The sequence below is a fragment of the Phaenicophaeus curvirostris genome, chromosome 3 (assembly GCF_032191515.1).
Source record: "Phaenicophaeus curvirostris isolate KB17595 chromosome 3, BPBGC_Pcur_1.0, whole genome shotgun sequence".
NCBI classification, from domain to species: Eukaryota; Metazoa; Chordata; class Aves; order Cuculiformes; family Cuculidae; genus Phaenicophaeus; species Phaenicophaeus curvirostris.
The window spans coordinates 66,540,681-66,553,220 of NC_091394.1; the positions used below are offsets into that span (position 1 = coordinate 66,540,681).

General features: G+C 36.0%; 1 protein-coding gene across 1 annotated transcript in view; it reads left to right on the forward strand.

Moving 5' to 3' along the window:
• The window catches only part of PI15 (peptidase inhibitor 15), a 28,402-nt gene extending 18,879 nt beyond the window's left edge, over window positions 1-9,523 (forward strand). Inside the window, exons 4-6 of the mRNA XM_069854243.1 lie at window positions 24-156; window positions 310-425; window positions 3,414-9,523. Of these exons, the coding sequence (XP_069710344.1) occupies window positions 24-156; window positions 310-425; window positions 3,414-3,549 (385 nt within the window). The 3' untranslated portion in view covers window positions 3,550-9,523. The remainder of the gene's footprint in view (window positions 1-23; window positions 157-309; window positions 426-3,413) is intronic.
• Window positions 9,524-12,540: the final 3,017 nt, after the last annotated feature.

Sequence of the window (12,540 nt, forward strand, 5' to 3'; positions counted from 1 at the left end):
TTCTGTGTTTTAAACAAACCTAGGTATCGATCTATTCTCCAGCTGGTAAAGCCATGGTATGATGAGGTGAAGGATTATGCTTTCCCTTATCCTCAGGATTGCAACCCCAGGTGCCCCATGCGATGTTATGGACCCATGTGCACCCATTACACACAGGTTATATAAATTACTTTCTTCTATTCAAAATCTACCATTCAAAGCGGGACTTTTCTGTGATGTATTTATAGCTTTCTCAAATAAATGTGTGTATGTGTATATATATATATTTCTTTTCAATTTGAACTTCACCAATAATAAATATTTATTCAGATGGTTTGGGCCACTTCCAATCGTATAGGCTGCGCAATCCACACATGCCACAATATGAACGTCTGGGGATCTGTTTGGCGACGAGCGGTTTACTTGGTATGCAACTATGCCCCAAAGTGAGTTGCTTTCTTTTAATATTGTTTAATATTATTCTTATGCATGTTTTGGTCCTTTCTGCAGTTTGACATTGATTTGTTTTTTTTCTGTGGGCTGCTCCTTCATTCTAACTTTACACATTAACATGTAGCAAATGCATGACTTTGTTATGGAAGGATGAAAAGGAAAAAACAATGTGTATGGAACAAAACCGAAAATTTGTTTTCTCTATTTTTTTATATTATTGTTTTAGTTCTTTTTGTCTTCTTTCTTTAGGCTGATTTGACTTTACTTTCAATTACTTACTTCTTCACTTTCTTATATATAATCAGGGAGAGCTGTTACACTGTATACCACTTACGATGCTATGCAATTCCACTGTAGATCAGACCTTTGATATACCGTGAACACATGTTGTTGCCCATGAGATACCTTTGCTTATGACCATGGTGCGCAATGACGTTCATAGCACAGGTTTCCTATAAAGTCCATCTACGTAAGCTTAATGTCTAAAAATCTCATCTAGCCTTCCATGTTAGGGTTCTTTAAAGTATAGACACCTGTAGGTGGCCCTGGATCAGGTAGCTTTGCAGAGGTCTGTGTTAGATTGAAATGAAGCAATGAATTTTCTCCCAGCGTTTCCTGGATATAATCTCAATCTTACATCTGGGTGAAGAATGAATAAATAAAGTGTGGCTCTGGAAGAGCTTCAGTTTGAGGTCTGGTTTGGATGAGTGTATCAAAAGCAGCATGGACAGCGTAGATGGCTGGTTTCTCTGACTGTATAATATTAGGCAAGGCCATAGTTCTGTATAGGAATTGAAGTATAATTAATAGAGTATGTTTTCCATAAACTCTCTGGCACAGGTCCGTTTGTGGTAAAGAATATGCAATACTATGTCATTATTCTAGCTAGTACATGAGTAAAAGAATTTTTAAAGACTTTGCAACTCAAAAAAGATAGGATTTAGTAAGAAAACTGACTTGGGAAAAAATGTACCTTTGAAAATCAAGGAGATTTCTCTGTCCTTTTGTCTTTAGTATCCACTAGAAAGGATGGTAAGAAATGAATGTGAGGAGTATCAGGCAGCAAAAACTGTATCTGACTTTAATTCCACAACATGGACAAGGTGAAGTCAAATTTTATAAGAGGAACCCAAATTCTTTTTTTTATGTATCTGGATTTGAAAAAAAAAATAGAATATACAGACTTTCTAAAATGCACCTGTTATGTTCATATATAGGAAAAGAATGATTTTATACATTAGGCATTATTGCGAACTGATGCATTGTTTGTGTATCAGTTAACAATATATTAACGACATTTTAAATTTTCTCAGTCTAAAATCCTACTTTGTCAAACAGTGAGCCAAAGCCTAGAGTTACAACTTCTTTTCTGGATGAAATTTTGAGTAGAACTTTGATTCACAGGCAGTGGAATTGGGATTTTCAGACCTACTTCTTGCACAGTCACAAAAAGGATATTGAGTGGTCTTGCCTGGCTTAAGTTTGTATTCCTAATTATTAATTAAGTTGAGTTAAGGACATTGGGCACACATGCAGAAGTCTGTCTCCCTGTCAATAAAGGCTGTGTCCTTCTAAGTAACCAGCACATCAGAAACTCCTCTGAAGATGAAAGAGATAAATACTACAGCCTGCATATTATGGGTTATTAAGTTTTCAATTTGGCAAAGATTAAAGATTTAAAACTCCAATAATTTTCACTGATGCCATGCTGAGATGCTGGAAAATATCTATGCTTCTGAAATCAGGAAAAAAAGAGTTAAGGAGAATAATTACAAGTTTAGAAAGGTCCTGCCCCTGGTTATCTAATGGGTTCACAAAAATCAGCCATGCATTGCATAGCAAATGAAGCAGAAATCAGCTTTCAGCAAACTCTTTCTGGATTTCCGTATCTGTTATCAAACTAAATATATTTCCTGAGCATTCAGTCAGCTGTACCCATTTGGAAGAGAAGTAGGAATGAGCAAAATATTTGTGAGATTCCGACTTTTTTCCAAGGCACACCCCCAACCAAGGCTTTTAATCCAGTGTTATTGGCTGGGAGATGGGGGATGAGAAAATGTTTCATAAATAATTGCATTACTCACTTCTATACTACATCACATGCAAACTAGAGGAAAGTTCTTTGCTCAGTGAGACATAACATTTAAATAAAAACCCTAATTTTAACTTTCTTTCTGCTTACATCATGAGTGTTGCATGAATCTCTAAAAGCCTGGGGTTTATATCAGCTCCTAAAAGTCTGGATGAGTTTTTCAGATGTTCCTAGATCTTTTAGAGTTACCTCTTTTCTCATCATCTCTCTTCAGACTTGTACCCCTTTCCTCCTCAAGTTCTATTGCATAACTCTATTCACTGGAAGGGAGCCCTCTTTCTCCTCTTATTAACATCTATGAGACCCCCTGCAAATGCCCAAATGTGGTTCTTTTTAATAGATTACTGGTAAGAATAGTTTTCACCTTCCCTTTTCTCTAACCACAAATTCAGCCTCGGAGTGTCACAATGTGGACCCAGGGCAGTGCAGCTTGAGAGTAAGATTTCACTTAGTTCATTTTTCCACATTCTAAAAACAAGCTTTTGAGATAACTGCCAAACAAAAAATTGCTTATGGGCCATGCACCAATGCTTATTTTGCTAATTTCACATAAATATAGCCCTCCAGTAAAAAAACACTCTGTCCCAGGCTCTGAGAGTAAAAAAGTCACTTGGCTGTAACAATAACAAGAGGACTGAGACTTCGCCACAGGCACTAAATGATATGGAATGGACCAATGGTGTGAGGTGACATGGTTATTCTGCTGCTTTTTAGGAATTGGTAGATCAATGTTTGTCAGAAAACTGCAGAATTATATTAATGTAAGTTTTCAGTAGCAGGATATTTATAAAATATCACTGAAGATATTAACAATAACTCAAAACAAGTTTTATTGCATGATTTCTCTCTGAAATTTCTAAGCATTCTTCTTCTATTTTTTTATTTTCAGGGGGAATTGGATTGGAGAAGCACCATATAAAGTAGGAGTCCCATGTTCTGCTTGTCCTCCAAGCTATGGAGGCTCTTGTACTGACAATCTTTGTTTCCCAGGAGTAACATCAAACTACTTATATTGGTTTAAATAAGTTAAGGTTTACATTATTTTTTTTAAAAAAATGGATGAGCAACAAGAAGCCTGTATAATGAATTTTGCACATGTTATATATATATATAGATATTATAATAATACTCTGATGTTTTCATTTTTGTATGCTTTTGTGTAATTGACTTTCAAAGTATAGTATAATTTGGTTTTAACACTTTGGGATTTAAGACTCAAATTAAACCTTCTATAGATTAACATTTTGTTAGTGGAGAGGAAACTAATTTTCACCTTAGCAAGTGTACCTTCCTGAAGATTAAGTTCTGTTAAAAGCACATTAAAAGATAGAATATTATTTCCTTTTAAAAATAATAGCTCCAGATAGAGAAGGGTCATTGATTAATGTTGTGATTTAAAAACGGAGTGTGACATGCTAAGCACCAACTTGTCCTCGCACTCCAAATGGTTCCTTGCATTTACACCTGTGCTTTCACCTGCAACGTCAATGGGACTCTGAGCAGAGGAAAACATAAGTGCAAGAGAAACTGCAGGACATTACCTACCTCATGCACAACACCGATTTGTTTATGGCATTCCAAGAGTTCAGCACACGGCTGCTGCTATCATCAACAATGTCTGTGTGCAGGCAGGAAAATTGGAGAGAATGAGGAACGACACTGGCCGAGATGCAGTGGCTGTTAACTCACATGCCTAATGTCTTAACTAGATAGAAAACTACATCACTTTAAATATACTGATGTAATAACACAGCCCAACTCAACCTTCCTGTGTTTCTGTATGCAGTCTTAATGGTATAATGGTGTTTTGCAGCGCTATATTTATTCTTGTACAGGAAGGTAGAGAAATACATTGCTACAAAGCAATGTATATCAATACATGATATCCGTACTGTCTCTTACACTACAAGTTTGCCAGCATATGGGCTGTCCCCTTGACTGAAACTCAGGTGAAATTTACACAGAGAGATCAGACATAAAATTAGATAAGAGGACATCCAAATAAAAGACATCAGGCAAGTTTAAGACTTCATACCTCCAGATTTCTAAAGAAATTGGTAATATCCTTTAAAATATATTGAACTATTTCCTGAAAATATCTGTACGAATTAATAAAAAACCAAATTTGTTTATTCATACCTTTTCTGCCCAAAACTGAACACCTTCTGGGTGCTTACTAGAACATTTATAAAGCGGGCCTTCAGTGTAACTTAAGAGTATTATATAGGTAGTTTTCTTGAAAAATAGACTATAAAAAGGAGGAAATCAAACGTCTGCCACAACTACTACGTCATTGAAATAGCCTTGAGTTTTGGCTTTATGTTACAGGGCAGAATGTATTGCCCTTTAAATATATGTGTTTAGGCTGCTTTCACTGCTACATTGTGATCTCTGAAATGTATGGACTTTGAAAAGCAATACTGAGTAGAGCAAGCAGAACAACAGAGGTTAATTTCACTGGTGCTACATATGTATATATCTTTAAGTCACTAGTTCAGTCTATTTGAAGGTGTTTGAGACAGTCTGTTACCAGAATATGAAGTATCATATTGATGATATAAAAAGAAAGATCAGTCTTTGAATTCTTCACGTTAGTAAATTTTTTTTCTTTAGCAAGATAGTTGGGGGGCGGGGAATGGGCTCTACCGTGTATGAAACGTAACAGGCCCTCTCCATTGATCTATAATGTGATCCCTCAGAGAAAATCAGCAACAGATCTGTGGCTCTTCAGACATTTCTGGTTAGTAACAATCCTGTATCTGACAAGACAATGACTAGACAAGTATGTTGTCTTAAAATATATTCCATCTTTTGGAATAAAAACCCTTGTAATATTCGATTAACTTTTATCCTAACAGTTGCAATATAAATGATTTTTCTTCTCGTTTCAAAGGGACTTGGATTTAGACAGTGCTCAATCAGTCAAGCAATTTGGCTGAGTAAAATCCAGTTTTGATTTGGGAGCAAAACATGACTTCTTTGCATTATCTATGTATGTGTTGAGAGAATTCAGTTAGACAAAACTACTAAGTGGTTCACTAGTCCTCAGCCAACCCAGTTTTTGACACAGATGCATGGGACAAATACGTTTTTTGTTCTCCATTAGAAATCTCTAGAAGTAAAGGCAGCACAGTTAAAACAGTGCATCTAGACATTATCAGTATTTCTCGTTTTTAACACAAAACAGTAAGCAGAGCAAAAGTAAAAGTTCAGGTTAAGCATGGAACCTACAACAGTAGCTCTGACAATAAATGACTATGCACTTTGGAACTTGCAACTTGTATGCTGTATGGTACATTTTCCAAACAGGACTAGACATTGTAAATTAATTTATAATTCTGTAATTCAGCTGAAGGTGTATATGTATACAGGTATATATATGTATACATATATATACACACACATATATATATATGTATACGGGTATATAAAGTGTATATATATATACATGGGTGTATATGTTACATTTTAAGTTGCTACAAATACCTTGATTTTGTGGAATATTTTGGTTTCTGTGGACATAAAAAGCTTTCCTTTTAACAAATAGGTATGCAGGTTTTTTCACAACATCTGATAATGGTGCTAGGGATTAACTGTTGTAATCACACTGTAACTGACAGCAGCAGAAAACTGATCTGGGTATAAGCTATTTCATACAAGCAGCTCCTGATAAAACTGACCACTAGTACTCAAGCATTAGGTCAATGTTTTTCATTGAACAGAGCAGATTGCAGCTCATCAGATTTTGATTACACATGAAATTTGTCCTTTCAACTTACTTAAGAAAGTAGTTTACTGAAGGCTTTTCTATATTACCTACTTGAGTTGCCTCAATTTCTATTGTCTTTTTTTCTCTTGAGTTGGGTAATGAAAACGCTAGTGAAGTTCTGCTCTGATTGCTAGTGTCAGTGCTGCCTGAGCGATTACCTGACATCACGTGCTGATAGAACAGAAGTACTGAAATGCGTGCAAGACTTCAGGTGTCTTTGGCAGTGTATCTGCTCTGATACATACTGAAAATTCTTGATGAGTTATTATGAGTCTTGAGGTTATGCTGAGGCAAACTACCCCCAGCTGCTCTTCTGCTAGCCTTGAAGATTTGTATTAATTCGTTCCAAGAAGCACGATATGCTTTTAAAAGACAGAGAAATTAGCTGAGACTTCTGTTCAATTCTAATATAAAATTATGAAAGTATACACACACTAAAATAAGGCTAAAAATGTTTTTAGTCAAAATACTGTGAGAAGCATAAGAGTAAAAATGAATTGATATTGTTAGATATTGAGTGCAGCTGTTTATAATACCTGCTTGTGATTTTTTTGCCTCATTTAAACATCTAAGATGATGGGTAGCAATTGATAACTTTTGGTGCTAACCTGTATGTTCTGGTGCTGATGTTACACATTGTTTTTGTGGAAAATGAGGTTTGCTTCCAATATTACCATATACACTCCAGTGCTAAAGAGATCTTTTTCAGCTAAACATATAATTTACTACCACTAGGCCAGATTTGCTTTCAAAGTTCCTTTTTATGGTTGTTTCAGTCTCTAATGAGAGTTTTATGTGCATCAGAGAGGAAAATTATTCCTGTTCATAACCAAAGCAAACAGCACCCTCCCCTCATCACAACAGTGAAGTGCCTGTGGAACAAATTGTGAGGAGAGTAAGATCTCTGACAGTCATGACTTCAGTTTGATGCTGAGTAGGTTTTAGTGATCCTGAATCGTCTCTCTGGCATAATGAATGACTTCAGAACATCTAGGTTTGACCTTGCACAGTTCTCCCTGGGAAGCTGTGTATTCGTCTTCTTTGAGGAAGTTTGTTCCCCTCTGAATTCAAGATGAGTTGGATCAGGCCTCGGTGAAAACCGAGTTTTAATAAAACTTTTGCAGGAGTGACAATGTTGGGATTCCACAAGAGCTTTATGGACGGCCGAATTACATTTCACATGCTAATCCTACAAACACTAGGAAATAGCATATGACTCTGAAAGATGGAGGCTCCCTGAGCAATTATGTTCTAAACCACAGCTTAGACCCAACAGAAATAAATATATTTGTATCTATATCCATATCTATATCTGTAGATAGATGGATAAATAGGTAGAGATACATCTATTCATATAGGTTCCTCAAGGATCAGGTTGCAGTCGTGGATGCCCTCTTGTGGTTAAAAATGCCAATAAATTCATTTAATTTAAAAAAAAATCCAAAAGGTTTTAGGATTTTTTTAAAAAATACACGCAAATTTACTTTGTTTACTTTAAAATTTTTGGCCTTGATTTTAAAGACAGATGACTGTCTATTTGCTTTGAGAAATGAGATCCATTGCATAACTCCTTCATTTCTTAGTTTTACATGATTTGGAAATGCAGAACTCAGTCACAATTATATTAGCTATTTGTTACCTACCATACAAAGCTTTAGTGAATATAAAGTAAAACAGGAATTCAGATGTCAGAAGAATTTTTAGAGGTGTTCAATCAGATATAGTTCTTTAAAAGCAGGAGGTAAGAAGACTCATTACTCAGATACTAAATTCTAACGACCCCTAATAAAATAAGAGTATTAAAGACCCAAATTACTGTTGAATTTACCCATTATTGCTAAGGTTTCAAGACAAAACTGTTGTTTTCTCTTAGGAGAAAAGCTTTTTGATCTCATAGGGTCCAAGCACACAGCATCTTTATGGTGCTTTTTAAAACTCAGCGAAATAGAAAATGCATATTCATGAGGAGAACATTAAACTTCTATCAATAGTGACCTCAAAAACCCACAGCCTTCTCAAACAGCTTTCTTTCAACAGAAAATAAATTGAAAATCTCAAAAAATTAGCAATGATCCATCTTGTTAATTCAAGAAAAGAAAAAAAGAAAGTCTTCACTATTGGTAATTTCAAGAGTTCTTGCTGCTTAAGTTTCATTTACTGATTTCCCCTCAGGATATAATTATTTTCTATTGGAGAAGAAATTTTTGCTCATATTACAAGGCAATGCGTTTTTAAATTCACAAAAATCAGTGGAACAAACTTTTGACATTTATCTCCACTGTGCTGAGCTACCCTGAGTGTGAAATGTAAGAAAAACAGACTGAAATGGTTTCAATTCAGTATTATCTCCTTGTCTGCTGCCAAAAGATTTAACTCAGAAGATTTTAGCATCTTATCATTTGGCAATCAGGTTGTAAATTCTTTAAAAATCCCTCATACTGACAATACATATAATTTACACTTGGGTTTTGGGTTTTTTTTTTGCCAGCAGAAGAGAGAGAATCTCCCTCAGGTTGTATGTTTAGCTCACAACAGCAATCGTTACTCAAATCACTGGGCTGTTCATCATGTTGCAAACTTGCTAGAGCTTCAGTAGATCAACATGTAAGTCAAGAAGTATCTTAGATGCAATATTTAAGGTAATAAACGTGTTCACTGAGAGTGAATGGTAATATTGGAATTTAACACTTCCGAGGAGTTAAATATCTTCGTTTCATCTAGGGTGCTGTAATATAATTGAAATGGTGCTTAAAGGCAGGGTTCATTAAAGAAGCAGACAGTTGCTTGTTTCCATATGCAATAAGGAATTTTTTTTCTGATGTTGAGGATCAGAATATGATGATATTTCTACACTTTCTATCTGAACCCAAGCCAAAAAAATGTTTAGTGTTTATACAGTGAAATGTAATTTCCCACTTCTTATTATATATTTTCATCATTTCTTGTTCAGATTTTTTTTATAATTGTGTGGGTGGGGTTGTATCTGTTTTTTCAGAGAAGAAAGCTTGTTGTGTAACACATCTTCAAGTGAACTTACCAATATAAGTTTTCTTTCATATTGTCATATAATGCTATACACGTTATGCCAGAGATGTTTGTATCCTTGTTTCAACATCTAATGCTATGAAACTATAAAGAAATGTACATCATTTTGATCTATTTTGTAACATCTATGCATTTAAATAAATAAGTAAAACTATCACTATTTAGACTTGATGTTCTTTTGGGGCATGTTTTGTTGTTTCTTTTGTTCATTTGTTCCTTGAATAAGGCAAGTTTTCAGGGAGATAGTAAAGGACGGGAGCGTGGATGTTGTTGGGGTGTGTGACCTTACACGTGGGAAACTGAAATCAGTTCCAGAGTCCACAATTCAGACATAGCACAAGGTGCTCTAAACTGTGACTTCAACAGGAGGAATGGTGTCACTTGTCAGGTGACAGCAAATGCACATGCTGTAGTAGTATCATAGTTTGGAGTTGTGGCATAGTGGTTATTTAGGTCCTGAGAACCTCTGATGTAAACTAGGAAATTCAGTTTCCATTATATTTTTGAGAAAATATCTAGCATGCCAACAGAGTATATGTCCACATGGTGGCAACCCCATAAATGCACAGGTAATCAGCGTGGCAACCCAGCCATTTAAAACCTAGGAGAGAGGCAGACAGCTTCCTTCTCATGAAAACACTCAGTGTGTGAGAGCCCAGTTACACCAAGCTTTTGGGTTTGTCTCAATCTCTAATTCCCCATGACTCCAGTGACTTTGACATCAGACACATTAATTTGATATTCTTTGATTTTTTTTTCTATTTTTTTTTCTCTGTTTGTTTTCTTTCATGTTAGTAACACAATAACCTGAAAATTACTTGGTCATCCAGACAAATTTTTGCTGTGTCCTTAGCATATTCCCTTATGTTTGACTGAAGGAGCATTGTAGTAACTGCATTCCTCACACATATGACAGGCCTTTACAGCAACATCATGAAAATATGTATTTGAATGTTACATAAAGAGTTCTCCTTAGTGGGTAATACAGACTGAAAACATATTTTCTCTACTTGGCAATACTTATACAATTTTACATTTAATACGGGATTTCATCCTGAGCTTTTGCTCCATCATTTTGTATCCCCTTTTTATGTGAGGCAAGACAGGTTTATTTGCATTTGCCTGTGAAACCTAGTACTGGACTTACTCCACTGCATTTTTCATCGAAAAGGTTTGAAAGTATGCCTGTAAGCCCAAGATTCTCTGAGGTCTCAGTCAATTTGCAGTCCATGCATCTGCAGCTACAGCCTTACAGTGCTGGTTTGCAGTCTTTTGTAGACATTGGCAACAGTGAGGTGATTGTAGCTTCAACCAACAAGGGCCTTGCGTAATGGTGGGAGATATTTTCACCCAGATCACATCCAAAGTCTCCTCTGTAAATGAATGTACTGAAATTCACATTTGTTAGCAGCTGCAGCAGATGAGTCTGCACTTGACCATACTGTTGCACGAGAATGTGTAACAGAGTAAAGAGAGGGATGTGCTAACATCCATGTAGAAGGTGAACACATAATTTGCATTATCTAAGTACTCTTTTGTCTTCTCTAAACTTTTAATATCCCTGTGTCCATTTAGACGCTGTAAGACCCTTGACTTGCTCCTTTAAGTTGGATTTAATCTTGGCACCATTTTTTCTGCATCATTCTTCAAAGAATATTTCCTCCTTGTTTGCCAGATCAGATGTGTTGATAAATTCTTGAAACTTACTGTAACCTACCTGCAGATCTTGCCATATAAACTCTGGCCCATGTTTGCTATTTTAATTACACAGACTTTATGGTTTAACTTTTTTAGCTTTACTCAAAATCTTCAGCTCTTTCCATAGCTGGATGAGCTTCTAGTCATCCTTTCCTTTACTCCTCCCGAGTAAAAGGTGAACTTTGTATTTAGTATGCTGTATACCACCAACATTTTCTATTTTCCAGTGGAAAACATGTGCCAAACATAACTGAGATGGCAGTCTGCAAAGAAACAGTGTCTCCCTATAGGTGGGTCAAATGTGCACAGACATGTGGTCTTTTTTCCTATAGGTAATGCCAGAATCCTGCTGATATATCAGACAACGAAAAAATATTTGGCATTAGCCAACTCGTGAAGGATTTTTTCCTCTTGCAGGTAGTGGAAAATATTCCTCTTTTACATATCTGATTATTTCATCTATTCTTCTAACCCCAGTGCAGTCACCCAGAGCTGTATACTAAAATATAATGCCCGAGAACAGTTCAGTGGCCTGGGGTCAAGGGATGCTCCAAGAGTGGCTCAAATAGAAGATGTCTTTGGCAGTCCCAGAATACTTTTATTTCCTTGCTGAGCAAAGCCATGTGGGCCCCGCAACTGGACCTCATGATGATGTTGCAACATTTACATCTCCAAAGTCTGGAGGTTCTATTAAAGCTTCTATAATGTTCATTATTTATTTACCCAGGCACGCAATTAATCTACTCCTCTGTGGGAATAAACTCAACCTGAATGGTATTCACTTCTGTTCTGTTACTTGTAGCTTTTTTGATAAAGTTGTGAGGAATGTTTCTGGAAAAAACAAAGCTAACTTTTTGATAACCTTTCCTTTTACTTGTATCCATTTATTGTCTTTCCATGTCATAATAATGTCTTAGCTGCAGTCTGAAATCTTTGATGTGTACATAGATTTTCACCTTTGCTCGCTCTTTTCAGATTTTTATTCCTCCATATAGCTTTTTACCTTTATGGAACTTTTCTTCGGCTGTTTTCCAGGGGTTTATAGTAGTCAATACAGCTTTTCATGCAAATAATTCCCCTCTGTCCCAACCAGATTAAATACTTGGCCTCAGAAATCATATCTCCTTTGCGCCATTTTTACAGTGTGTCACTCATGCTTTGTTGCTCTGTGGATGCTGGTGGCGTTGCACCATCTTCATATTTGAGTCAAACAGCATCCCTTTGAAGTCAATTAAAGTTTTATTCATGCCATTGGAGCTGGAATTTCTTCTCCGTTAAGCTGAGGACTTTTGCTTTCACAGACTTTTTAAAGTAGTATCACTTTACCTCAGCTAAATAGAGAAGGAACATTAAAGATACCTGCAAGCTCTATCCATTACTCCAGAAGGTGCATGAGCATATAATAGAGAAAGGGGGGATTACAAAAAGGAGAAAATATGTCAGAAGGAGCAAAGGACCAGCTGGATGAAACTGAGAAACTGGAAAATATAATTTTAACTTTGAT